Source organism: Empidonax traillii, unplaced genomic scaffold (assembly GCF_003031625.1).
Source record: "Empidonax traillii isolate 1590-97213 ecotype Southwest subspecies unplaced genomic scaffold, ASM303162v1 scaffold1015:size517714, whole genome shotgun sequence".
Taxonomy (NCBI): Eukaryota; Metazoa; Chordata; class Aves; order Passeriformes; family Tyrannidae; genus Empidonax; species Empidonax traillii.
This window is the reverse complement of record NW_020956208.1, coordinates 41,742-65,673: the sequence shown is the minus strand read 5'-3', so window position 1 is coordinate 65,673 and position 23,932 is coordinate 41,742. Positions and strand designations below refer to the sequence as shown.

At 54.7% G+C, this 23,932-nt stretch overlaps 1 protein-coding gene across 1 annotated transcript; it reads right to left on the bottom strand.

Annotated features, from left to right (window-relative positions):
* Window positions 1–13: 13 nt before the first annotated feature.
* NPLOC4 (NPL4 homolog, ubiquitin recognition factor) lies at window positions 14–23,932 on the bottom strand. Its single transcript, XM_027904158.1, has 17 exons — window positions 23,803–23,932; window positions 22,743–22,823; window positions 20,971–21,083; window positions 20,332–20,511; window positions 18,490–18,538; window positions 17,465–17,559; window positions 16,777–16,900; window positions 16,043–16,222; window positions 15,100–15,186; window positions 13,552–13,623; window positions 12,882–13,008; window positions 10,601–10,761; window positions 4,390–4,461; window positions 3,232–3,327; window positions 2,408–2,524; window positions 1,465–1,567; window positions 14–1,197 (listed from the first exon to the last, which is right to left on the bottom strand). Exons 1-17 carry the CDS (start codon window positions 23,815–23,817, stop codon window positions 1,040–1,042), a joined length of 1,830 nt encoding a protein of 609 aa, XP_027759959.1. The 5' UTR covers window positions 23,818–23,932; the 3' UTR covers window positions 14–1,039.

Below are 23,932 nucleotides of genomic sequence, written 5' to 3'. Positions count from 1 at the left end.
ATTCCACGTTACTCGCAGCCCCCGGGCCCGGGCCCCCCCCAGCACTGCACCCCCAAACCCCAGCACACCCAGGGAAAAGCAACCGCAGCCCAGAGCCGGGCCTTGGGATGAAGCCTTCGGAGAGCCCCAGCGAGGGGCGGGGGGGCCAGAGGGTCCCTGCCCTGCTGGACACTGGGACACCCTGTCCTGGAGCAGGATGGGGTCTCCAGCCCCCCTCCCATGATGGGATACAATCCCAGTGCCCCGGGATTGAACCCCAGCTGCAGACACAGGGCAGGGGGGCTCTAGGACAGGCACCTCCATCATCCACCTGTGCCCGGGCAGCTCCAGCCAGGGGCTAAAGAGAGGGTGGGGGGCAAGAGCCCTGAGTCCCAAGTCCGGCCAGGACACGCTCCGGAGGGACGAGGGCACGGGGGAAGGAAGGCACCAGCTCCCGGGACACGCCGGAGGTGAGGTGGGTGCCCAGGTTACGTGGCTGTCCCGTCACCCCTTCCCTGGGAGCCCACCCGTGCTCCGTGGGGTGACAAAGCACCCGGAGGGGACACCCCTCCTGCAGTCCCCACGGGGTGCCAAGCTGAGAGCTGGCAGGTGCTCACCCCGTGCCCGGTGTCCCGTCCTGCTCCGGGAACATCAAAGCCACCTGCCAACCCCACTGGGGCGAGTCGGTGGCAGAGCTCTTGGGATCCGGGCACCCACACGGGCAGGGAACGGGAGCAAAGCTGCAGGCAGGGAGAAGTCAAAGCCTCCCCATCCCCTCAGGAGGGAAGTGGGCACGGACACCCCCCCGAGCCTCCTGGGTCCCCCTGGCAGGCTGGCAGCGGTGGGGGTGGTGGGGGGCCAGCCCGGGGCATGGGCTAAGGAGAAGCGTCAGTTCTCCGGGCTGGGAGCACCAAGCAGCTCCGGGATGGCCCCCGAAAGGGAGCGAGGAGTAACTGGGGGGCTGGAGCCACCCAGCAGCCGGAGCTGGAAGCTGAAGGGAGGAAGGGGAGGGACAAGCGCCGCGCCGGCTGCTCCGGGGAGGCTCGGGGCGGGAGCGGGGCTAGGAACGGGGCAGGCTGCACATCTCGCAGTGGTCCGTGCCCGGCTGGTTCATGAAGGTGCAGTGCTGGCAGGGCCACATGGCTGCGGCCACGGCGTGCGACGAGCCCCCCATGGCGCCGTATTCCTGTATTCCCGAGAGCGGGACACCCACCGTGCCTGCGGAGAGAGCCCGGGGGGCAGCGCTGGGATCCCGCGGCACAGCCCTGCCCACCCTGCAGCACCCTCCAGTCCCAGCCCCGAGAGTGTTCCAGGGGGTCCCTTCCCACCCAAACCATTCCATGATTCCATGACCGACCAACAGCTTTCCTCCCCCTGAGCCTCCAGCAGCCTCTTTAGGGGCCTGGGAACAGCACCACACAGCCCCCAGCCAGGTCTGACAGGGGACAAGAGACCCCCCCCATGCCGCAGGGACCCCCCTCTTACTGCAGAGCTGCTCGATGGTCGCCCACTGCTCGGATTTCTTCCAGGTCTGTGCAAGCTCCTCATTTTTGGTCCTCACGGCTTCCAGCAACAAGCTGATGCTGTCCTGGAAGCCACAAGAGGGAAATGAGCACTGTGAGCCCTCCAGTGTGCCACTGGGCGCTGTGACCAGGGATGTGCCCTTCTTCCCTAGCACAGCAAGGCAGGACCCTGAGCCTCAGCTGTTCCCCCCCTCCTGAGATCCTTGGGGTGCCCCAGCTTATCCCTCTGCTCCCCCCAGCAGTCAGACAGACCCCCACATCCCAGAAGATTCCGTTCCTCTGCTTCAAGGATGTATCACCTACTGCTTTGGGATAGTGTGCCGGTGCTGCATAGCAATCCTGACTTCCAGAGGGGCAAATCCTCCATGCCAGAGCACTCCAGCCCCCATCCCTGTCCCCATCCCGATCTCCAGCTGCCCAGGGTCATCCCAACTGCCTCACACATGCGCAGCCTCCGGCCAACACGGCCCAGCTGGATCCCACCGGGAAGCTCCGGCGGTGCCGGGGCAGCCGCCAGGCCTGCAGTGCCCGGCCCAGGGCAGCAGAGCTGCACTGCCAGGACACCCCTGGCCCCACCAAGGGCTGGGGGCTCTGCTCTCGTTGTTGTTCCCACAGAATTCCTCATTCTGAGATAATTTTTAATTCGTTTCCAGCTCTGGGAGCCGCAGCCAAATTGGCTCCGGAATCATGTGGACAACCAACCCCCCCTCAGTGCTCCCAACAGCTCGGGGGCTTTAAAAGGGTTTTAAAACTTTTTTAACCTTCTCCCAACAGTTCATCTGGAAAAGACAGCAATAGGACCCACCCAGGGACACGGGATGGCAGGAATGGTCACCCCTCCCGACCTGAGGGAGCTGGGATGGGGGGATGGATAGGGACAGGACCCTCCCTGCCCCATTACATACCCGCAGAGGCATGACCTCATTTGTGACCAGGAAGAGGAGCAGATGGAAATCAGAAATGATGTCTAGGAAAATGGAGGATGTGTTCTGGGACAGGTACGTGGCCAAGCTGTGGAAGTCCTGGAGAGAGGGGACAGTAAGGAAGAAAAGTCACTCCCTATTTGGATCCGCTACCAGACATTTCTGGCGCCTCCTGGCATCGACTGCAATGTGCAGGGATGATCCCAAAATCAGATCCCAGGCTGGCTGATTGAATTCCAGCTAACAACTTCCAGGGAAAAGGATCTCTGCACCCACACCAGCTTTTCCTGACCAACCTCAGTGCACATAGAGTCGATTGCAGATCCAGGAGGTGCTGAGTGTGGCCAGGCAACTCCAGCCCTGTCCCTATGGAAAAGGGGCAGAGGGGGATGGAGCAGCCCCTTCCTCCCCATCTTTTGCCCCAGTCTCTTGCAGAAAGAGCACCCTGTGCTTTAAAATTCCAACTAGGAAGAGAAGGCAGCGCTCTGGGAGCAGAACAGATCCCAGACCTTTTCCTGTCTGTGGGGAGAAGCGAGTCTGTGGTGTCTCTGTGGGGCTGGAGCCCCTCAGTCCCCCTGGTGCTGCCTGGGAGGCACAGGGAGCCCTGATCCCATCATGGAGCCGTCGGGAACACGGCTGGCAATCGGCATTGGCATGCAGACACTGCTCTGTGCAGGAAGGAGTTTGGCAGCTGCACTGGGAAGAGGTGACTTGAGGGCACAGCTGTCCCTCTGCAGATGTCAGTGAGCACAAGGGAGGCAGAGCCCGTCCCTGTGGAAGCGGCTCCGTCAGGAATCAATCCTCACCTGAGTTTCTCCCAGCACATCGCGGTTCTCGATGGGGAATGGATTTTGAGAAATAGAAAAAGTGTAGACTGGATCCTTGGGGAAAGTTGTAGTAATCTAAAGAAGAGAAAAAAATCCAAGGAAGGATGATCAGAGGCCAGTGGGATATGGGAACCAAGGCTAGCCAGGAGCAGCCACGGCCATGATCCCAGCTCAGCCAAAAGTGACGGATCCGGCAGGGATCTGATGGCTTTTAATTCAATTTCAAGTGATATCCCACCAGCACATCCTCTTGGCTCCCAAGCAGCCTTGTTCCTACGGAAACTGGAGGGACATCATAGATGGAGCTTGGTCCTGACAGATGCTATGGAGACCATCCCTCTCTGCACAGGTTACTGGGATACAGTGATCCTGGCACAGCTGTGCTGGGGGGCATCCTGAGGGCATCCTAATGCATGTTCTATCCCTCTGTTTTCATCCCAGTGACAGCTCAGGTATCCCAGGAACAGGTGCCTTCACTCCTGCAGGAATCCCTGAGCTCTGGCTGCCTGTGCCAGGGGCAGCTGGAGCAGAGCAGTTGCTCCGGGTGGATTTAATCGTTGTTGGCACCACCTCCAGCTCCAGCAGTATCATCTGTCATCCCAATTATTTGCTTTCCCACCTTCCATGCCGTAAGTTTGCTTCCCAGCCCCAGGGCTGAGCCGTGCCGTGCCTGGCAGCAGCTCCGCTCCGGCCAAACCGTGCCAGAGAGAGAATTCCCTCTTCCTAGAAAAGGCATTTCTGGACAACCTGCTGAGTCACTTGAAGGAGATGGATCCCTAACTGCTGCTCTGAGACAAGCAGCTGGAGCTCCTTCCGTAGGCAGAGCCTTGCACACGGATCCGGGGGCAGCTGCTCCCTGGCCGTGTGGCTCCCTGCCAGGGTGAAGCTGTGATAAGGCACCAGGCAGTGCCTTTCCTGGGAAGCACCAGGAATGCCTTCCTGGGAAGCAAGAGTGTTCCCTGGCACCTCACCGGCCCCTCGGAGCAGGGCAGCCACCTCCCTGCTTGGAACGCCTGGCAGCAATGGGAAGAGGAGGATATCCCAGGAATCACCTCCAGTGGGGATTTTAGAGGTGGGTGAAGGGTTTGCTGTGCCATGACCCTCTCCCATGGGAAGCAAACACTACGGAATACTCACGTCTATGATGAGGTACTCGACCGGCAGTGGGCGAGCCAGCTGGGTGATCTCGTTCCCAAACTTGTCTATGTCCTGAAAGAGGAAGAGCCGGATTATTCCTGAGCATGGAAGTGGTGTGAAGCCCAAGGGATCATGCCCTGGAAATGCCCACCCAGGATCCTGAGCTTTGGCAGATCACTGAGGGTGGAAAAGAACCCGGCTGGGTGGTGCAGGGCTGCTCAACTCCCTGAAGCTCCCGGGGGCTGGAGATCTCTGTAATTCCAGGATGTCTGGAATCAGGAAACAGGATCGGTGTTTCCTCGTGAGCCCAGGGAGTGTGTGGTCACAAACCACCTTGGGCTTGTCTCCCACCGGAGAGGGACCTGGAATTATCTAAGGAGTGTAAATCAAGGTGTGATTCTTGGGCTTGTTGGACTTGATGACTCTTCCAGCTCCAGATATCCTATGATTCCATGATTCTAAATGCCATTTAAGCAGCAGCTCTGTCTAAAAAAGGAGAGACAGGCCACATCTGCCTCCTTGGCCGAGGCAAACCTGCCTTTCTGCAAATCCAGGAGTCCCTCATCCAGCTCTTCACCTGGGAATCAGGAATCCAGGCACTTTCCCAGGCCCAGACCCTTGGAACCAAGCACATCCCACGGCGTAAACTTGTTTTGCTTTGCCAGACGAAGGGAACATAAAGTTTAATTAGGGAGACAAACGGCCAGCATATGTTCATTAATCATAACCTGACAATTAGACGTGATTGATGTCAAACACGCCGAGTTCAAACGGCGCTTCGGAAATAAATCCCGGAGAACTGACACTTTTCATTAAAGATTCCGTACGAGGGGGTTGTGTTTTCTACCTAAATCTTCACTTAACGTGGTATAAATCATTCATTGAGCCCCACATAAATCATATGCCCATAATTCCCAGTCAGGGAGTCTGTATTGGAGTTTCCATGGACTCAGTGGCTGGAGCCAGACCAGAGGTGTCATCCCAGGAGGCTGCGAGTCCCATTCCTCCAGTGCATCTCCAGTGGGATGGGAGCAGCATTCCTCGGGCTGAGCCAGGGAGCACCATGCAGGGACAAGCTGCTGACTCCCTCCCTTCTCCCTCCCCTTTCTCCCTGCCATTTTTCTCCTGGAGAACACCACTCCCCCACTCTCCCTGGTGTTTACACAGCACAACTATGCGGAGCAGCAGCCAGCACCGTCCCGCTCTCCCAGTGCTCCCAGTCAGGCCTCGCCCCAGCAGGCTCCAGCACGCTGCTCCCCTCCAGGCACAGCCCCGCTTCCCGACCCCCTCCCCGAGCACCCCCTGTCCCCAGGAACTGTTCCCTCTGTAAAAAAAAAATCTCCCTTCCAGTCTTTGAAGCTCCTTTGAAAAGCAGTTCTGATAAGGATCTCTGCTCCTCACACATGACAGGTTGTTGGGAGCTCCTGGCCTCAGATCTCTCTTGCTCTGACAGGAGCAGGAGGAGCTGTGGAGCCTTTTTTTGGGAGATCACAGGACCCCAGAGCCAACTTGTTCCTAGATCTCGGTGATACCACAAGAGGCACGAATCAGATCCAATCAACTTCCCAAACACAATCCTGCCCCTGCAAGAAGGGACCTGCAACAACTCACGCATAATTAGCCCATCTGGAATTCATTTTCCAATCTAATTAAGTTCTAATATGCAGAAACATTTTTCCAGCACCTGTTGGCTTTAATCTGCCCCTCTGGGGATTTCCACGTTAAATGCCTGCTTTTTCACGGCACGCTGCTGAGGCCTCCAAGACATCCACAGACTGGGACCTCGCTCCCCCCGAGCCGAGGACGTGTCCCAGTCCTGACAGAACAGCTCCCCCAAACACTGACATTCCTCTCCCACCCCCACGGATCCTTTAACTATGTCTTAAAGGCCTTAAAGAACATCAAGCTGGGAGAAAGATCCTTATCCTGAACTTGGCATCACCAGGACCCCACCAGCACCCTGTTATTGCTGCAGCCTGAGCCCCCCAAAGCCCAGTGGCACCCGTTCCAAAGGGAGCCAAGGAAGGGGTTAACGGAGCCACAAGTATTTGGCTCCTGGCCAAAAATCCATCAGCAAGGTCTGGACAATGAGTTATCCTGGTGGAGATTGCATCAGGGCTGGATTAGAACCTTCCAAACCACTGTCTGGAGGCAGGAGCTGCACAGGGATGGGGATGAACAGGGCAAAGGGTGGGAGCACAGCCGGTGTCACACACCTTGGCGGGACGGACAGGCTGCCGGGTGGCCTCGGGATTATCCACAGAAGGTGAGGGGAGCAGCCAAGCGAGGAGCCTGGGCGGGTGTCAGCCAGCAGGGAGGCTCCGGATCCGTGTCCCGGGGCTCGACAGCCGTGAGCATCCCACGCCGTCAGCATCCCAGGCTGTGAGCATCCCACATCCCACGCCGTCATTCCCGACCCGCTCCCTCGCTGAAGGCACGGTGCAGCTCAGCAGCCGTCTGTCCTCCCCACGTGTGAATAAATCCCAGCCTTGCTCTTCCCCCTGCCGCTTCCCAGCTCCTTGCTGGGGGATCCTGCCCCTCACACGGAGAGCGCGGTGGAGGCACAAGGAGACTTCTCCAAGGGCAAGTGACAGGTCAGGGAGAGCTGAAACCCTTCCCAAGAGACTCCTGGCGAGCTAATCCAGCATCCTGCTCCCCGGAGCAGCCAGGACATTTAAGGCTAAGGCAGCTCGTGGTGGGAGGGCAGCCAGGGAAGTCCTTCCCCGCTAGTGAACACTCCCTGCAGCCTGGCTCTCCCTGGGAAGAGGATTTCCAGTGCCATGGAAGGACAGCCTGGCTCAGAGGTCCCACTGGGCTCTCATAAAAGCGGGGCCCTGGCTTGGGGTGGTTCCAGGGCGGGATGGGACACGTGTAACTGGTGCCAGGCCAGGGCTCAGAGCACGCGTGGGACTCGAGGGCAAAGGGCTCTTGCACAATACTTGTAAAGGGCTTTTGTCTTACAGCATCCCAAAGAAACTCTGGGGGGATATTAAACCATCCCAAAGAAACGCTGGGGGAATATGAAACCGTCCCAAAGAAACTCTGCAGGACGTTAAGGCAGCTGTAAAATGTAATTCACTGCGAGGATGACGATGACATCGTCACGTTTGAGCTGCCACAAATACCAGCGATAAGAGACAAAGCCAGCCAGCCCCCAAATCCAATTATCCAAGGGTTTTAAATGGTCTGTAAAACACAGGAATCTCTTTCCCCACTGGTGGAGCAGTCCAGCAATGCCAGAGTTTCTGGGCTGGAAGACTGGGAGGAGGGGACAGCAGGGACAACAGGGTGCAGGCAGGGAGGGATCCCTCCAGCTGACGCACAGCGCTGAATAATCAACCCAAGGTACATTCTCAGGGAACTCCAAATCAATCCAGCTGTTTTCCAGAACCAGGTGGACCGAGGAGGCTGCTCGAGGGCAGAAGACAGGACAGAAAACGCTTGTATGGAACATTCAGACGGGCTCACCCTCATCCAGCTGAGAGCCTGGGTGAAGTGGCTGTTGCAACATCATCATCTTCACTCACAGAGTCTTTACCCTGACCTGTGTCTTGACAACATCGAGTCCTTGACGAGTCCCGTGTGTTGAGCTCTCCAAGCAGCACGTGCTGGCTGTGAAACGTTCCAGCTGGAAGCGCCGCACTGTGATGCTTCCCAGGCACCCCAGGAGGCTGGAGGAGGGATGTGTCCTTCCTCCTGGCTAATTTTACCTGGGGAGGCACTTCAGAGTACGGTAACTTGTACTCACAGTCCCCAAAACCCTCGACTCCCACGCTGGAGCAAAGCTCTGTCCTTCCCAAGCCAGGAGAGCAACAACTGTGTGTCCAAAGCCAATTCCACAGGGGTGGCTCCTTGGAGCAGCAGGCGAGGGGCCAACGTAAAGAGAATGGTAAAGAAATACAGAAATCACACAGCTGGAGGCTCGGAAAAACTGCAGGACAACGCCAGTGCCTTCAGCTTCCTCATTTCCATGGAAGAAAAGCAGCACCTTTTCCCATTCGGAAGCCGGAGGTGAATCCACTGGCCTTGCTGTGGACCCGAGTTCCCTGGATCCTGCCTCACATCTGGCTGTTCTATAAATACATCCACACTCACAAATATCGGCCTCCTGGTCCTCATTCAATTAGAATTAATTTGTAGAGCTCCTTTCATCCTGAAGGGCTTTTCAGATGGATATTGTATGGGAATACACATGGACTTTTCCCCAGACCAGCGATGGCTGCACAGTCGAGGGAAAACAACTACTCCAAAGTGCAGCTTTCTCCCCAAAACTGGCTGGGGGGTGGGCAGAGGGGAACCATCATGGACTGGGGACAAAGGGGGAGCAGGGCACTGGATCCCAAAGATTCCATCCTGTGCTGCTGGATTCCTCCTCCTCCTGCAGTTCACCAAGGCTTGGACAGGGCTGTTGTCACCAGCCCAAGACAGATGAGGTCGTGTCTCTGACCCCAAACCTTGCCCATTTAATGGGACCCCAAAGGTTTCCCAAGCCAGGAGTGACTGAGCTTTACATAGATTTGAGAACATTAGGAAAAAATCAAGGGGTCCTAGAGCCAAACCCGTTTAAGGCTGAGGGATAATCCCACCCAGCAGAGCCATCCTTGAGCACTCCATGAAAAGGGCAACTGGGGAGAGAAGTTCTAAAACCTGAAATCAGCTGCAGCCCGATCTGGTGAATCAGTGGTTCATGGAAATTTCCACAGAAGGCTGGAGCCATCCGTTCCCATTCTGTTTATCTCCCTGCTTCAGATTACGGAGGGGAGTGAAGCCCTGCTGGGAACACCCACCGGCTTCCTGCTGCTCCCAGCACCCCGGGTGGCCCACATGTGGGACACAGACCTGTGGGACCTCCTGCAATGCGCCCGAGTGTGGCACAGCCCGGGCTCCTCCGGAGCGGGATCAGGGCACGCCAGGAGATGATCTCATTTCCCTCACATTCGGGGCCAACCTTTGCACACCCCAGCGCTGCTGGATATTAATCGGCCCCGGGTTATCAGCTCCGAGAAGGAAGAGAGGCAGGGATTGCATCTACCCTCCCTCTCCAGCACTGGATTCATCCCAGAGGTGTTCCTTGTTCCAGGTGGGGGCCAAGCCAAGCCAGCCCTTCGGTGTTAAGGGGTGGATGATGGGGTCTCTCAGGGAAATCAGCACTTCCCAGTCCCAGTTTCATGACATGCAGGAACAGCCTGACCAGCTCCATTCCTGTTGCTGGTGCACAATCCGCTCATTCCAGTCATCCCAAACGAAGGCAGCTTTCCTTACCCCGTGCTCCTTAAGGGACAGCTTTAATACAGGCAGCAGGAGCAGGCATGACAAGGAGGAGATAACTAACGGGTGATGGATGGCTAATTAGCTGGCGAGCAGAGCCATTAATTAATTCCTCTGTCCCTGCCCACAGGGCACCACCAGCCCCGCGCTGGAGCAGCAGCACTATCGGCACCCACAGGGAGCCTGATCCCAGCTCCTGACTCGGCCCTGCAGGTACACGAGGGGTGAGGGTCTCCAGAAACAAGTGCCAAGGGAGTAATGACATTCCATCCATCACCAACAGACCCAAAGGGCAGCAGGTGGGGACCAGCTGTGACACCTCAAATAGTCCTGGGACCCCCCTCCAGCTCCAGAGTCCTCAGCACAGGAAGGATGTGGAGCTGCTGGAGCGAGTCCAGAGGAGGCCCTAGAGATGCTCCAAGGGCTGGAGTCCCTCTGCTCTGGAGCCAAGCTGAGGGGGTTCCCCTGGAGAAGAGAAGGCTCCAGGGAGACCTGAGAGCCCCTGCCAGGGCCTAAAGGGGCTCCAGGAGAGCTGGAGAGGGACTGGGGACAAGGGATGGAGGGACAGGACACAGAGAATGGCTTCCCACTGCCAGAGGGCAGGGTTAGATGGGATATCGGGAAGGAGTTCTTGGCTGTGAGGGTGGGCAGGCCCTGGCACAGGTTGCCCAGAGAAGCTGTGGCTGCCCCATCCCTGAAAGTGTCCAAGGCCAGGTTGGACGGGGCTTGGAGCAACCTGGGCTGGTGGAAGGTGTCCCTGCCCATGGCAGGGGATGGAATGAGACGAGCTTTAATGTCCCTTCCAACCCAAACCACTCCATGATTCTCTGAAGTGAGAGTATTTTGGATCTGCTCCAGTTGTGCACATGTTCCCTGATGCTCCTCAGGACCAGAGTTGGATCCAGGGGCACATCCCAGAGCTGCCCAGGCCCTCAGCCCTTACCTTGTAGAAGACATCAGGCACGTACTGCTCGCTGCTGGACTCCTTGGCATAGCCCAGCTCGGGCGCGTCCCGGCAGGGCAGCAGGCACTCGTCCCGCACCAGGGCCATGCACTGGTTCGACACCTGGTACCCCTCGAAGTGCACCTGGTTGTCAGGACCGCCTGGAGAAGGAGAGAGTGGTCAAAAATCCCAGAGGTTGGAAAAGAGCTCCAAGATCGAGTCCGTTTATGCCCGATCCCCGCCTTGTCACCCCGCCCAGAGCACTGAGTGCCATATCCAGTCATTCCCTGAACACCTCCAGGCATGGGGACTGCAGGTCACAACCCTTTTCACGAAGAAATTCTTCCTGAAAATTCCTGCATGGGGGTGATTTCCCCAGTGTAACTCTGAGAGCAGCATTAAAGTTGGACTCGATGAGTTTGGAGCTCTTTTCCAGCCTTAACAATTCCAAGACTCCATGAATTAGACTCGGGGGTCTTGCTAACAATGAGAAACACTGGGATGAAACTGCTGGTGCTGCTGCACAGGAAGAATTTTAGACGAGAATTCCCTCTGAGCTGCACATTTCTCTAGTCACACACAGTTCCAGAGCTATCCCAAGAGCACAGACCCAGGGGACAGCAGGAATGCTCTGCTGGGAGCTCCAAGGAGAGAAGTTGCCCTTTCGGAGGCTCTGACAGCATCACCCTCCCACTGCCTTGCAGGTGTCTCCTCCTTTTCCAAACAAAACCCAGGCAGAGTCTTCCCAAGAAACCCTGAGCTGCAGATCTCCTGGTCATGTCAGGCCTAACAGTGTTTTCTCAGCCTGTCCTGGATGGCTCGGTGGAAATCTGACATGGAAAGTGGGAATTAAGAGCCTGGCTCGTGGAGGGATCACATGCTTGGCGCTTTCCTTTGGATAATGTAAGCAACATCAGGTCATGTGTCACTGGAATACAACTGGAAAGAGAGGATAGAGGCAGATGGTAGGAAAACATTGCTATTTCCAAAGCTAGGAATTCAGGAGGGGATAGGAATTAATCCACGGAGAGGATTTAAAGGCAAAGTTGAGGCAAACTATCCAAATACATTTCTGTGGCACAAAAGGAAGGACTCAAGTGTTTAAATAGAAACCTGCTGGGCTGATTGAACATAGGAGAATGAAATTAGCTGGAACAGCAAAGAGGAAATATTCCTTTTCTACCCTTTGATCTGTAACCTCAATCACTCACTGCTCCAGAACAAACACTCCTAGAAATTAAACATAGACCAGGACGGGGGGAAGGCCTGAACAAAGTGTGTTTGCTCAGTAAAACACCTTGTTTAAAAAAAAAACCCTGAAATAAATATATATATAAAAAAGGAGAGAGACACAGATCTATCTTTAATGAGAGATGGATGTGTTTAGCAGTCTGGAATGTACAGGAATGGGCCTGTTGACTGAAAAAGAGCTTTTTCACTGAAAAAGGGCCCCGGGAAGCCTTACAAAGCCAGGTTCAGGGCAGGCAATATCCCATCCCACTTTCACTTTTCACACTGGATGTTATTTGGAAGTCATGAGGGTTTTTCATTGTGTTAAACAGACCCAGAACTCAGCGATTCTGCTCCAGGGAAGGTTTAAATGAAGACATGTGTCATCCCGTGGAGAAGAGCAGAGTGAACTGGGAACACTCCAGCCCTCCCAGCACATGCCAGTGTCCCCCAGCCCAGCCCAGCCCATCCACGGTGCCTCTGGAGACTCCCTAAAAACGGCTAAATCCAGAGGTTTTAAGCATAAGCACTTTACAGGCACTTCTGTTCCTTTCAGCCAAAAAACTATGTTTTGAAACCCCACGTCAGGGTTTCCCTGACAGCGACACAAGGGAGATAAAGGTCCCTCCTGAACCTCCTGAAGGAGGAATCAACCCACAGCTTTAAGGATCTGGATTGTTGTGGTTCTGCAGTGATGCTTCCAGGCAACAGAATGTGGAGCTTAAAGATGTGAAACAGGGAAGTAAGACCCAGGTATTGCCCTGGCTGCAGGCAGAGGGGGATTGCTGGATCAGAGAGGTGGGTCTGAGCCTCATAAAAGTTTCTTTACATAGTTGTAAAGTAAAAAAAAAAAAAAAAAAAAAAGGTAAATAAATAATGAGTAAGTAATTGTAGAGAAGATAGAACAAAAAATGAAAAAGTATTTTAGTGCATAGAGTAAAACCCTTGTTCAACAGGACAGATGGGGACCAGGGCGTGTGATTTTTGGCATATTCTTCTACTAACAAGAGGTAATTCAGGTGTAACCCAGAGAGGTGGGGCCAGTTTATACCTGTAGCCACAACCGTGACAAACTTGGATCCAAAGTGCCCATCTGGGGAGAGGCGACAGATGTTGGGCTGCTGGTTCTGGAAGTTGCCAGCTGTGATGCACTCCTCTGCACTCAGGTAATACGTGTCCTGAGGGGAGAGCAGCAGTTCCAGTCAGCGAAAGGACAGCGTGACGTAGCCCAGACCTATTTCCCTGGGCTGCAGCCAAGGAAAACGACCAACACCCCAGGAAAACATGCTTTCGTGGAAAGCTGCTGCAGAGCCTGGGACAAGAATGTGACCTGTCAGCTCCCCAGCCCTGAGCTGGCTCAGGACTGTCCCTCGCAGAGTCCCACCCACATTTACACACCTTTTTTTTTTTGTTTTAAACTGAAGTTTCACTTTCCAAATATGGACATCACTGGGTTTACAACCACGGGAAGCAGAGGAGGTCGAAGTTTGAGCCACGTATGTGTCACAAAGCCCAGCCCATGGGAACATCCTCTGAGTCACTCTGGCTCACTGGGTTTGCACCTCACACCCCCCCACTCCCTCCACTCCATGGAGTTTTATTAAACCTAAAAAGGACAAGGTTAGATGGGAAGAAATCCTTCCCTGGAAGGGTGGGGAGGCCCTGGCACAGGTTGCCCTGGCTGAGCAGCTGGAATGAGCTGGGTCACACCTGGATCTCACCTTGTTCCTGCTGTATCGAACGGTGCCTTTCCGTGTGTCCTCAGAGACCAGGTCAGTGAATATCCAGCCGACCTACAAAGGGTGATGGAGAGCGTTGCTTTAAGGAAAAAAAGGACAAAAAAAAAAAAAAAAAGAAACAAGAAGGAAACCAGAAGAGCTTATACATTTTGAGCTCACGGGACACGATGTTCTTGGCTCCCCTCGGCCCTGTGCACACTGCCTGCAGGGAATGGCTCTCCCAGCTGTGCTGGGCTCTTGGAATCCCATTTCCAGGAGCAGCAGCATGCCAGCTGGCTGGCCAGGGCACCTGCAGTGTTGTGTTTCACTATGGAGTATTTTTCATGGAAAGATCTGGAGGCTGCAAGAGGCCTCTGTGCCTCCCACCCCCCCCAGCAGAAAGCAATTCCTACGGAGCTCCCGGAGCAGCTCACGTGGTCCCAGTTTGAACCTCTCACATGATCCCAGTTTGAACCTCACGGGCTCTGGTTAGGAGGAAGCTCATACTGGAGTGTGATTCATTCCAAACTGGAGTCTGTCCCGACCCAAAAACCGCATTCCTGCTTTCTGTGGTTGCACACTGGTGTGTGCATGTACACACCAATAACCCCTGGAGCGTGCATCCCTTCCACACGCGTGTGCCGTGTGTACACACACCTCGGGGTGAACCCTCTCCGTCCCTGTGCCAATCCCAGCCCCCACAGCATTAACCCTCCCGAGGCACAGCTCCCTGCAGAGCCCAGACAGACCAAACCCTGCAGCCAGCACTCGGTGACGTGTTAAATCCTGTGGATTAAAAATATCTGATGGGAGAAGCGGAGGGAAAACATGGTAATAAATAAAACACACAGAAGTCTTGCTCCAGCCTCTGGCGAGGGGTGAGATCTTATCTGGGAGAACAAAGCCCTCCCCACAGATGTTTACAGTCTGCACTGAGCCTTCTCCCAGTCGTGTTTTCTTTAGCAAGTCAAATCTTGTTTGTGTACATCCCATTCCTGGCATTCCCACCATACCAACAGCTCTCCCAAACCGGAAAATATCAGTGCAGGTTTGGGGATGTCAGGAAACCAGTGGATCCTGATGGAATGACTGGCAGGAAGTGAGGGGGACCTGCACCCCTAAACCAACACACAACTCACTCTCTACAGCACCAAGAGACCCCACAGAGGGGAACAAAATCCAAGGGGCGCCTCTGCTCCTGGAAACGGAGCATGAAGGCAACTCCAGCTCCATCTGTGCCAAATTGGCACTTTCCTGGGAGATGGTCCCAGGAGTGGCTCCTGTCTGAGGGGAAAGAAAGGGAAAAGGGTGTTTCTCCTGCTTTGCTCCAGCCTTTGATGTCCCTCACAACTCTGACTGCAGCTGCACTGTCCCGTGAGGGGCCTGTGCTCAGGAAAACCCTCCGGTCTGGGGTTTTATACCTGAAGATGTCTATTTGATACCTAACAAAGCTGCTGATACTCAAGTGAGATTTGGGTGACCCAAAAGGTCTTGGTCTGCTGACTTCCTTCCCTGCCACACACAGACACACCAGATCCAGCACATCCTGACCTTCCTCAGGCCGAGCTTTGCCGCGATCTCATCCACGACCTCGGCTTTTGGATCCTCCAGGATCTCCAGGCTGTTCTGTGTCCCGATCTGCAGCAGAGAGACACTTGTTAGTGAGAGAGAACAGGGAAAAAAAACCCAGCACAACCACGGTGGGGAGTGAGGCAGAGCATGGCAGCAGAGTCTGGTGTCACCCCAGAGACCTCCCCTTGCAACTCTGCTCTCACACACACACACACATGCCCAAGGATCCATTTGTTCCCCCTTCACTGGCAATCTGTTGGATTTCACTCTGGCAGTGCTGCAGGAGTCATCAGGGTGAAGGAAGCACAGGAGGAGGGCTCAGACCGTGTGAAGCCAAGCGGTGCCGTGCCCCATCTAGTGGGGATTCCAGCCCAGCTCACCCTCAGCCTCTCCACTGTTCTGCCTTCAAATCATTTGGATTTCATTCTGTCTAATTAAGCTGCTTAAGTTTTCCCAGAGAGCTGGGAAGGAATTGAAACAAGGGCTGCAACTGTTTTCTCCTAGCACGGAAATCCAGGAAACAAGGGAAGATGAAAAGTGAAATCCACTTTTACAGTCACCCTGGATTTAAATAATTTGAACACACAGTAATGCAAAACATATAATGTAAACATAAATAGATATTTAAAAGAATATATTAATAAACATATAATATAAAATATATAAGTATTATGAAATAAACATAATATAATAATGTATTATAATTATGTAATAAAAATAATATAAATAATAATATGAAAAAAACAACAAAAAGCAAATCTGGGTTTAAAAATCTTGCAGTGGCAGTAGCTGATGGTGACATTAAGGACATAAACCCTACCATCTTCTGCTCAGGACAGTTTTCCTCGGGGAGCTGCAGTTGGAAACGGGTGTTTCTGTGCCCCCCAACCACGAGGGGACCCTGGGGGCAGGTGGGGCTCACCTGGGGGGGTTCATAGATGGCCGCCACCTCCGCCCGGATGCCCAGCGGGATGTCTTTGTGCTCCGTGTACCGGCCGTACAGATATCCCAGATGCTGGTTCCCTGTCTTCCTCCAGAAGTCTAGGAAGCGATCTGCAATTGTGTGGTTCTCAAACATGATGTTGTCAACATGCCTGTATTTCTGTTTGACAAAGTTCAAGCGTCAGGCCGTCCTCCGCTGGCTCCGGTGCCTTCCCAGGACTCACACCACCCCTCTGGAGCGGGATCCTGCCACAGCAGGCGTGGGGGGCACTGGGGGCTCCCTCCCTCTGCCCTCTGCTCAGCTCCCACCCCTCAGCACTGCTCCCTGCCCGGCAGGTCCCACCACGGGCTGGAGCGTGGGATGTGCTGAGCACCCCCAGCACATCGGGGTCTCCACGGGGACCTTCACCCCAAGAGCCTTTGCAGGTAAAATGACACTGAAATTCTAGAGGAAACAAGAAGCTGAGTAGCCCTTTGGATCCCCTGAGGAAAAACAGTAGGGCTCATCACTAGTGCTGCCAGCTCAGTCCCTCCATGCTGGGAGGAAACTGCTGACCCAGGACATTTCTGAACCCTTTTCCACAAGGCCTGAAGAAGCTGGACAGGGTTTCCCTGACCCCTGGAGGCTTTGTGCTCAAGGCTGGCTGTTCTGGAAGTCACCTCTCCCAAAAGGGAAGCCAAGGCCCCTGTGAGGTGCCACGAGCTCCGTCTCACCTGTCTGTTGAGGGTGATGGCGCTGGGCTGGCACTTGGTGCAGATCCCCTCTGGCCAGGGAGGGTGTCCCTCACACCCCGACTTGATCTTACAGCTGATGTTCTCCAGGGCCACAAACTTCCCCCTGAGAGAGGGGGGAACAGAAAAGGGGGGGAAAGAGAAGGCTGCTGTTACCACAGCAAACGCTTTTGGAGCAGTAATTTATGGAGCATGTGGGAAATAACAGGTTGTAGCACTCGGGCAGTTCAGAGCTTCTTTCATGTTTATGAGGCTTCCTGGAAAGGGAACTTCCCTTCAAATGGAAGTGTCACAGACTTGGGCTGCATCTCCCAAAAAGATTTTAAAAATCCCAGTGGTATTTAAGAACAGTATGGAGATTACACCTCTGTGTAACTTATGTCCATGGAATTTGAGAACTAGGCTTGGAGCTTGGTGTAACTAGGAAACCCCTTTTCTTCCATCTGGCCTTCTTCCCCAATCAGGAGTGTTTCCTGAAAGTAATTACATTGCCACAGAAAAAAAAGGAAAACTAGAAATAATAAAACCCCTAAAATAAAAAGCAACACGTTGCTTCCTCCTCAGTTTGCCACTCGATCCTCGTGTCCCACCCTGAGATCTGTCTGTACTTCCATTAAAAAGAAAAAAAGAAGCTACAACCAGATTCCCTTAAACCCAGAGCTTTTCTTACTTGTCTGCCCCTCCAGTCAGCTTCCTGATGTAGGCATGGAATGACATGTGCTTCACAGGAGGCTCCAGATGGTTCAAATAATCCTCATCGAACGGCTGCCAAAAACACCACACAGAGCAAAGGCGGGTCAGGCACCTGTCTGATAACACCCTGATCACTGAGCAAATGGATGTTCCAGAGTCAACCCCACCAATGTGGAAGCAATCAAGGAAATTCAGGCTCATTTTCAAGGCAGCTACTACTGGGATACAAACAGTGCAGCTTCACAACGGCGAGTTTTATGGTCGCCTCCTGCTCCGGTAACAGATTGGCTCCACAAATCAGAACGAGCCTCAGAGGCAAAGAGCCTTTTCCTTTCAATATCTAACAGCAAACAAGGAGCCAGCTGCTCCAGGATGGCCAAGGGTTTCCAGAGCACTCCCAGCAGTGGGGAACAGCCATCCTGGAATGGCCAGGATCCCCTTTGGAGGGGTGGCTGCTGCTTCCTGCCATAGATTACACAGCCCAGCATGTTTGGAGGCTAAAGCTGCTTCAAGCTGAATAATCATGAAATCATGGAATGGTTTGGGTTGGAAGGGACCTTAAAGTTCATCCAGTCCCACCCCCCTGCCATGGGCAGGGACACCTTCCACGATCCCAGGTTGTTCCAAGCCCTGTCCAACCTGGCCTTGGACACTTCCAGGGATCCAGGAACAGAAACAGCTGCTCTGGGTAACCTGTGCCAGGTGGTTCAATTGGGAAGTGCTGGGACAGAGGAGAGAGGGGATGAAACAAGAAGATCCAGGAAAAAATGAAGAGGGAAGAAAAATGGAGCACTTCTAAAGCACTTTCTGTTAAACTCATTATCGCAGAAAACCATCTTTAACCAGGATAAACCCGGGGTCACAAAGGCCTGGAGCTTTGGTGACCCCAGAGCCAGCAGTGCACAGCAGGATTCGGGCCTGGGAAAGTGTTCCACTCCTAGGAAAAGTGTTCATGCTGGGAGAAACTGGGGTGAGTTTGTAGCACCCTCCTGGGGCTCTTACCTCGAGCGGGACACAGTGAACGCATTTACCCAGGGGGCCGTGACGACACCTGGGCAGAGGGAGAGAGAAAGGGGGTTAAAGCTCATTTAATAATGCAAAAATCAGACTGTAAGACTTGCCTGAGTAATTTTGGCGTGGAAGATCTACATGAGCCCTCAGCAACTCTCTCCACCTCCCCAGGGAATATTACAGAGGGGTCAGAGAATCATGGAATGCTCTGGGTGCAAAGAGACCTTAAAGATCGTCCGGTTCCAACTCCTGCACCTTCCACCAGCCCAGGTTGCTCCAAGCCCCGTCCAACCTGGCCTTGGACACTTCCAGGGGTGGGGCAGCCACAGCTTCTCTGGGCAACCTGTGCCAGGGCCTGCCCACCCTCACAGGGAGAATTTTTTTTCTAATATCTAACCTAAATTTCCCCTCTTTGAGTTTGAACCCATCCCTCCTTGTCCTGTCACTTCAGTTCCTGATGAATTGGAGGACTTGAATTATCTTGGCCAGGTTGAAGTTTAAACCTGAGAGTCTCAGGTCAAGATCAAACCCTTATTATGTCCCTGGGAAGGGGATCTGCTGTCCCAAAGAATTCAAACCCTTCAAATTCAAAGAATTTCCAGGCCATGTGGCGGGGCAGGTTTTAACAAAAAGCCACCCAAAACATTCATCCTTTATCAGGCACTGGAGGAGGGGCTGGAACAACCAAGTGTGTGTTTATCAGGCAGATAAACTCTGCTGGGTAGAGTTAGAGGGGAAAACATCTTCTGTGGTGATTGCTTTAAAAAAACCCCTAAACTAACAATAAACTCCCCCCCAGCACTCAGTCAGTGCTGCTTTCCAAAGGAAGGGCTCTGGAGGTTGGTGTGTGCAGACAATGGATGGGATCTAGTTGCAGGATTGATTTTAAGGAGGTTTTGTGGCAGATAATGTACAGAAAGGAGCCCTAAATGCCGCTAATGCACTCAGCATCTTTCACTTGAGATTGATCCACCCTCCCAAACCCAGGAACAAGCCCAGACATCTCCTTTTATCCTCAATACCCACCCCTGGGCTTTGGCTCCCTGCTAGGAACAACTTCATTGATTCCTTGAAAGGTGTGGGCGAGTTCAAGACAATGTTTTGACCACAGAGTGGTGGGTTTTGCCTTTATTGCTTCAATAATGTGACATCCCATCATTTATGGTCAGCCTGGGAAGGTCAGAGAGGACTTTCCACAAATGTCCCTGCAGCACTGAGGATAAACCATATGGGGGACAACACCACAGGGGAGGGCAGATGATTCTGTTTCAGCAAGAATTCCTGGTTGCCTTTAAAATTTTCCCTCAAACCCTTTCAGGAGTCTCTTTCCAGAGGGTTCCACTCCCAAGGGCACAACTGGGACCCAACTGGGGCATTAATGCTGAGCAATAAAACCCCATCACCCACCCAGAGGATGTTTTAGCAGCACCAGTGTAGATTTTGGGTGGCTTTAACCCATTGTTGTATTATTTTTACACAAAAAGAAGCTGCTTTGTTTCCCAAAGCCTCTTGCACAGAGGAGCTTTGGAAAGTTGGGCTTTGGTGCATTTTTGTGAGCAAAAGGGGCTCCCTGACTTCACAAAGGTCAGAAAGGCACGTGATGGAGGGGAAGTAAAAAACTAAGCAGGGAAAGACCCAAGTCTCAGTTCCACATCTCTGTTATGGGACACTTCCACTCATTCCCCTCGCTTCTGTGTTTCCCTTTATGAGGAGTGGTTGGATCTGAAGGCTCAGAGTGCTCCTGCTCGGGACATTCCCAGGCTGCTGGGCTCAGACATGACATTCCAAACTCTGGATACAGCAGGAACACACACAGCTCCCCCCCCCACTCACAGCTGCTGGTCTCGGTTCCGGTAAATCTTCCCATCCTGCTTGATCAGGTACTGGTCGATCTCATCCTCCACCACCTGGGGGGCACCCCCAGGCCGGGAATTCTGGGAGACAGAGGTGTCCATGGTCTCTGAGGAGGAGCCAGCTGGGCTCAGGGGGTACAGGAACAGCATATCCCCGTGCCTGCAGGGGTGGGAGACAGCACACAGGTAGTGGGAGGGGTGGGAAACAGCACCCGGGAAGCTGGAACTGCTTCCCAACAGCCAGCCAACCTCCTGGAACATGGGAGAGCATGGAATGTGTCCCAAACTATAATCAGACCAGCTCAGGTGGCAGTTGGAACCTGCTCCATCAGCCACCTCTTCCTGCTGCTCTGCTCATTTGCCACAACAAATGCAAACCCATCAGGAGACACAGCTGAGGGGAAAAGATGGAGAAAAAGGCAAAAGGAGCCTATGGAGAGAGGCAACAGCTCCAGGAGGATCCTGCGTGGGTCAAGTCACAGCCTTCCCAAGGCAGCTGCCAGCTGGCACATTCCAGGGACACGCTGCACATGGGGTGTGATTTTGCCCACTGCTGCCCATTCTGGAAGCTCCAAACAGAGCCCCCCACGCTGGACAAGCCCTTCCCGTGGGGACTCACTTGATTTTGAGCAGGTTGAGGGATTTGTTCTGGGCTGCTGTGATCTCCCCTGTCCTGTTCCTGTTGGTGTACACGGAAAAGCCATTATTCCTGAAGCCAAATTCCTTGGCGACCTGAAAGACAGGGCAGGAGGACAAGGGTGAGGTGCCTGAGGGCTGGAAGGAGCCCAGCGCCAGAGCTGATCCCAGGGAACTCCTACTGCAGGAATTCAGCACAGTTCTGAGCTCAGGATGATGGGCAGACATGGAGGAAACACCTGGAAACAAAAGCAATGGATTAAAACAGGAATTTAAACAACCAGAACGTGGCTCTCCCTCACACAACACAACTGCAGAGTTTGATCTAAATCCAGGCAAGCACTGCAGGACTGCAGGGAGAAACTTCTCCACTATCCCAGTTCTCCCTGTTTTCTCGCTCCAGCCACACCAGCAAGTCATTCCCATCCTCCTGGGACCAGAATTCCTCAATCCACCTCTGTGGATCTTTTTCCCCTCAGCTCTGCTCCCACTGACCAGTTGCTTCACTCAACCTCTTCCCGCTGTTCTGTCCCTTTTTCCCCACTTTCCTCCTCAGTCAGTGGCCTTTATTTTTAATAATAAAAATAATCCCCGCGGCTTTGGGGACAGGGAATGCCCCCAGGACAAATGTGATGAGCCACAAAGAACTGTCACATGAGCAAAGCCATGAAAAGCAGGTTTTTTTCCTGTCAGCTCCACTGTGATTTGCAGCAGTGAGTGATCCGTGTGAATGGGACCCTTTCACGGGGATCAGCTCCTGCTCCTCGGGCCACAGAGCTCCATTTTTGGGGCAGACAAATCCCACAACTCGTTAACAACAGGTTTGAGTTGATTCCCGACTCCACTCTACCCTGGGCACAGCCAGAGTCGCTTTTTTAGAGCTTTTTCCTGGATGTGGTACGAGAGACAGGGAGGATTATCCGGTCCCTTACTCCTTGCACACTTCTGGAGCTTCCCTGGAGCAGATCCAAGTTAATTCCCTGTAGGGAAGCAGCAATCTGATGCCTGTCTAATTCCAGCTGTCCCCCTAAACACCAATCCCACCCCCGGGTGAACAATCCACAGCACAGGTAGGAGAGACCTGGATTAAGATAAAACACGGATCCCAGGTGGGAAAATTTGCCCCTTTTCTCTTCCAAGCAAACCCTGGAAATAAACCCACACAGGCCTTGTGTTCAGCTCAGCCAGAGGACAGAACCTTCCCCAGACCAAGAGGCCATTCCAGGTCCCTCTGTCCTGGCAGGAAGTGTTTTCCAGCCATTGTTCCACACTGCCTCGGGTAACCTGAGCCCTGGAAAGCAGCTCCTTGTTCTGCACAGGCTCCAGAGATCCTGAGAGCTTTTTTTTCCCTTGGGTGAGGCTGCTCAGAGCCTCCAGTGGGTGTTCCTGAGCCAGCCCTGGAATCCAGCAGGATTTTTCCTGGCCATGTGGGAATGCTGTCAGGGAATGCTGTTGGGTCTGGGCTTCAAACAAAGCAAATGACTCACAGAGAGCAGGTTTTGGGCTGCTCCCATTCCCTTCCCTCCCACAAGGAGAACAAAGGAACCCCAATCCGAGGGTTCCAGGTTCCAGAGGAGTTCCAGGAGGGAATGAAATGGAGAGCTGCTCACTCCTCCAGGGCAAACTGAGCAGCTGAGTCACCCCCCCAGCCTGCCCCCCTGACGTGTTCCCTGCCCAGATCTCCCTCAATCCCGTGGGATAAGCAGTGGGAGCCCTGCCCCACCCCGTGGGGAGGCACAGGGGGCCCCGGGGTACCTTCTTGAGGAACGTGGCCACTGTCTCTCTCTTGGTGGCCGTGATTCTCTTCACTCCCTCCGGCGACTGCACACGGATGATCTGGGGGGGAGGGCACAGCGGGTCAGGGAGGGGACAGAGCCCACCCTGAGCCCCCAGCCCCACGTTCCCCTGCTCCTCCCCACCGTTCCCATCTTCCAAAGGGCCTGGGAACACCCAGGCAGGGGGTGATGTCTGTGAGCACAGGGATGGAATCACCCCAATGCTCCGAGCCCTCGGCAGGAGTTTCTCCAAGGAAAACACTTCTTTGAGCTCAGAGCTGGAATTAAACCTGCAGGAGGGCGGATCAGAGCTCCCAAAGGGGGGTTATTCGTGCAGGCACCGGCCCAACTGGTGTTACTGGGCACTGCACTGGTCGTGGCTGAGCCCTTGTAGTCAGGAGAAGGGGAGAGGCTTGGGCTGCTCCCGGAAAACCTGAGCTCAAGGACGGGAAACCTGGCAGATTTGGGGAGGGAAAGGCCAGGGGAGTCCTTCGGGTGCAGGCAGGGAAGGGACAAAGGTAAATACCGCTGTCCCGGGGCGTGTAGGGGCAATGGCAGGGCTTGAGCTGCTCTACAGGGGCCGTTCAACCACTCCCGGGGGACACGAGGACACGGGCAGGGGGCGGCGAGTGTGGGGAGGGGACACGGGGGACAAGGGAGGACACGAGGGAAGCGGGGGGGGGACACGGGGGAGCTGCCTGTGTCCCGCCGTCACCCCTTCCCACTCTCCCAACTTCCATCCCGGGCACAAGGCCGTCGGGACGGGACCGGGAGCCCTTCACCGGCCCCACCAGCCCCTTCTCCACCCCCTTTAGCCCCCCGAGCCCTCGCCCGGGGCTCAGAGACACCGGGGGGGTCCGGGCCCCGAACCGCGTGGGGAGAACCACGGAGGGGGAAACCACGGTGGGAGAACCACGGGGGACCGTCCCGCGGCGCCGCGGGCTCTGCCCGGCGCGGGCACCGCCGGCCCCGTCCCGGTGCCCCCGTCCCGGCCCCGCAGGAATCTGCTGCCTCATCGCCCCTCCCCCGGCCGCACTCACGATCGTCTCGGCCATGGTGCTGCCTGCGGGCGCCGGGGCTCGCCGAGCCGCTCCCGCACGGCCCGGCCCGACCCGTCCCGTCCCTCTCGGGCTGTCCCGGCCCGGCCCGGCCCTTCCCGGCTCCTCCCGG

Coding starts and splice junctions, on each gene's coding strand:
- NPLOC4 (XM_027904158.1), bottom strand. Junction 16,223..16,776: donor CCATCACCCTCAACAGACAG/GTGAGACGGAGC, acceptor TTTGTCAAACAG/AAATACAGGCATGTTGACAA. Junction 13,624..15,099: donor CAAAGCTCGGCCTGAGGAAG/GTCAGGATGTGC, acceptor CACCCTTTGTAG/GTCGGCTGGATATTCACTGA.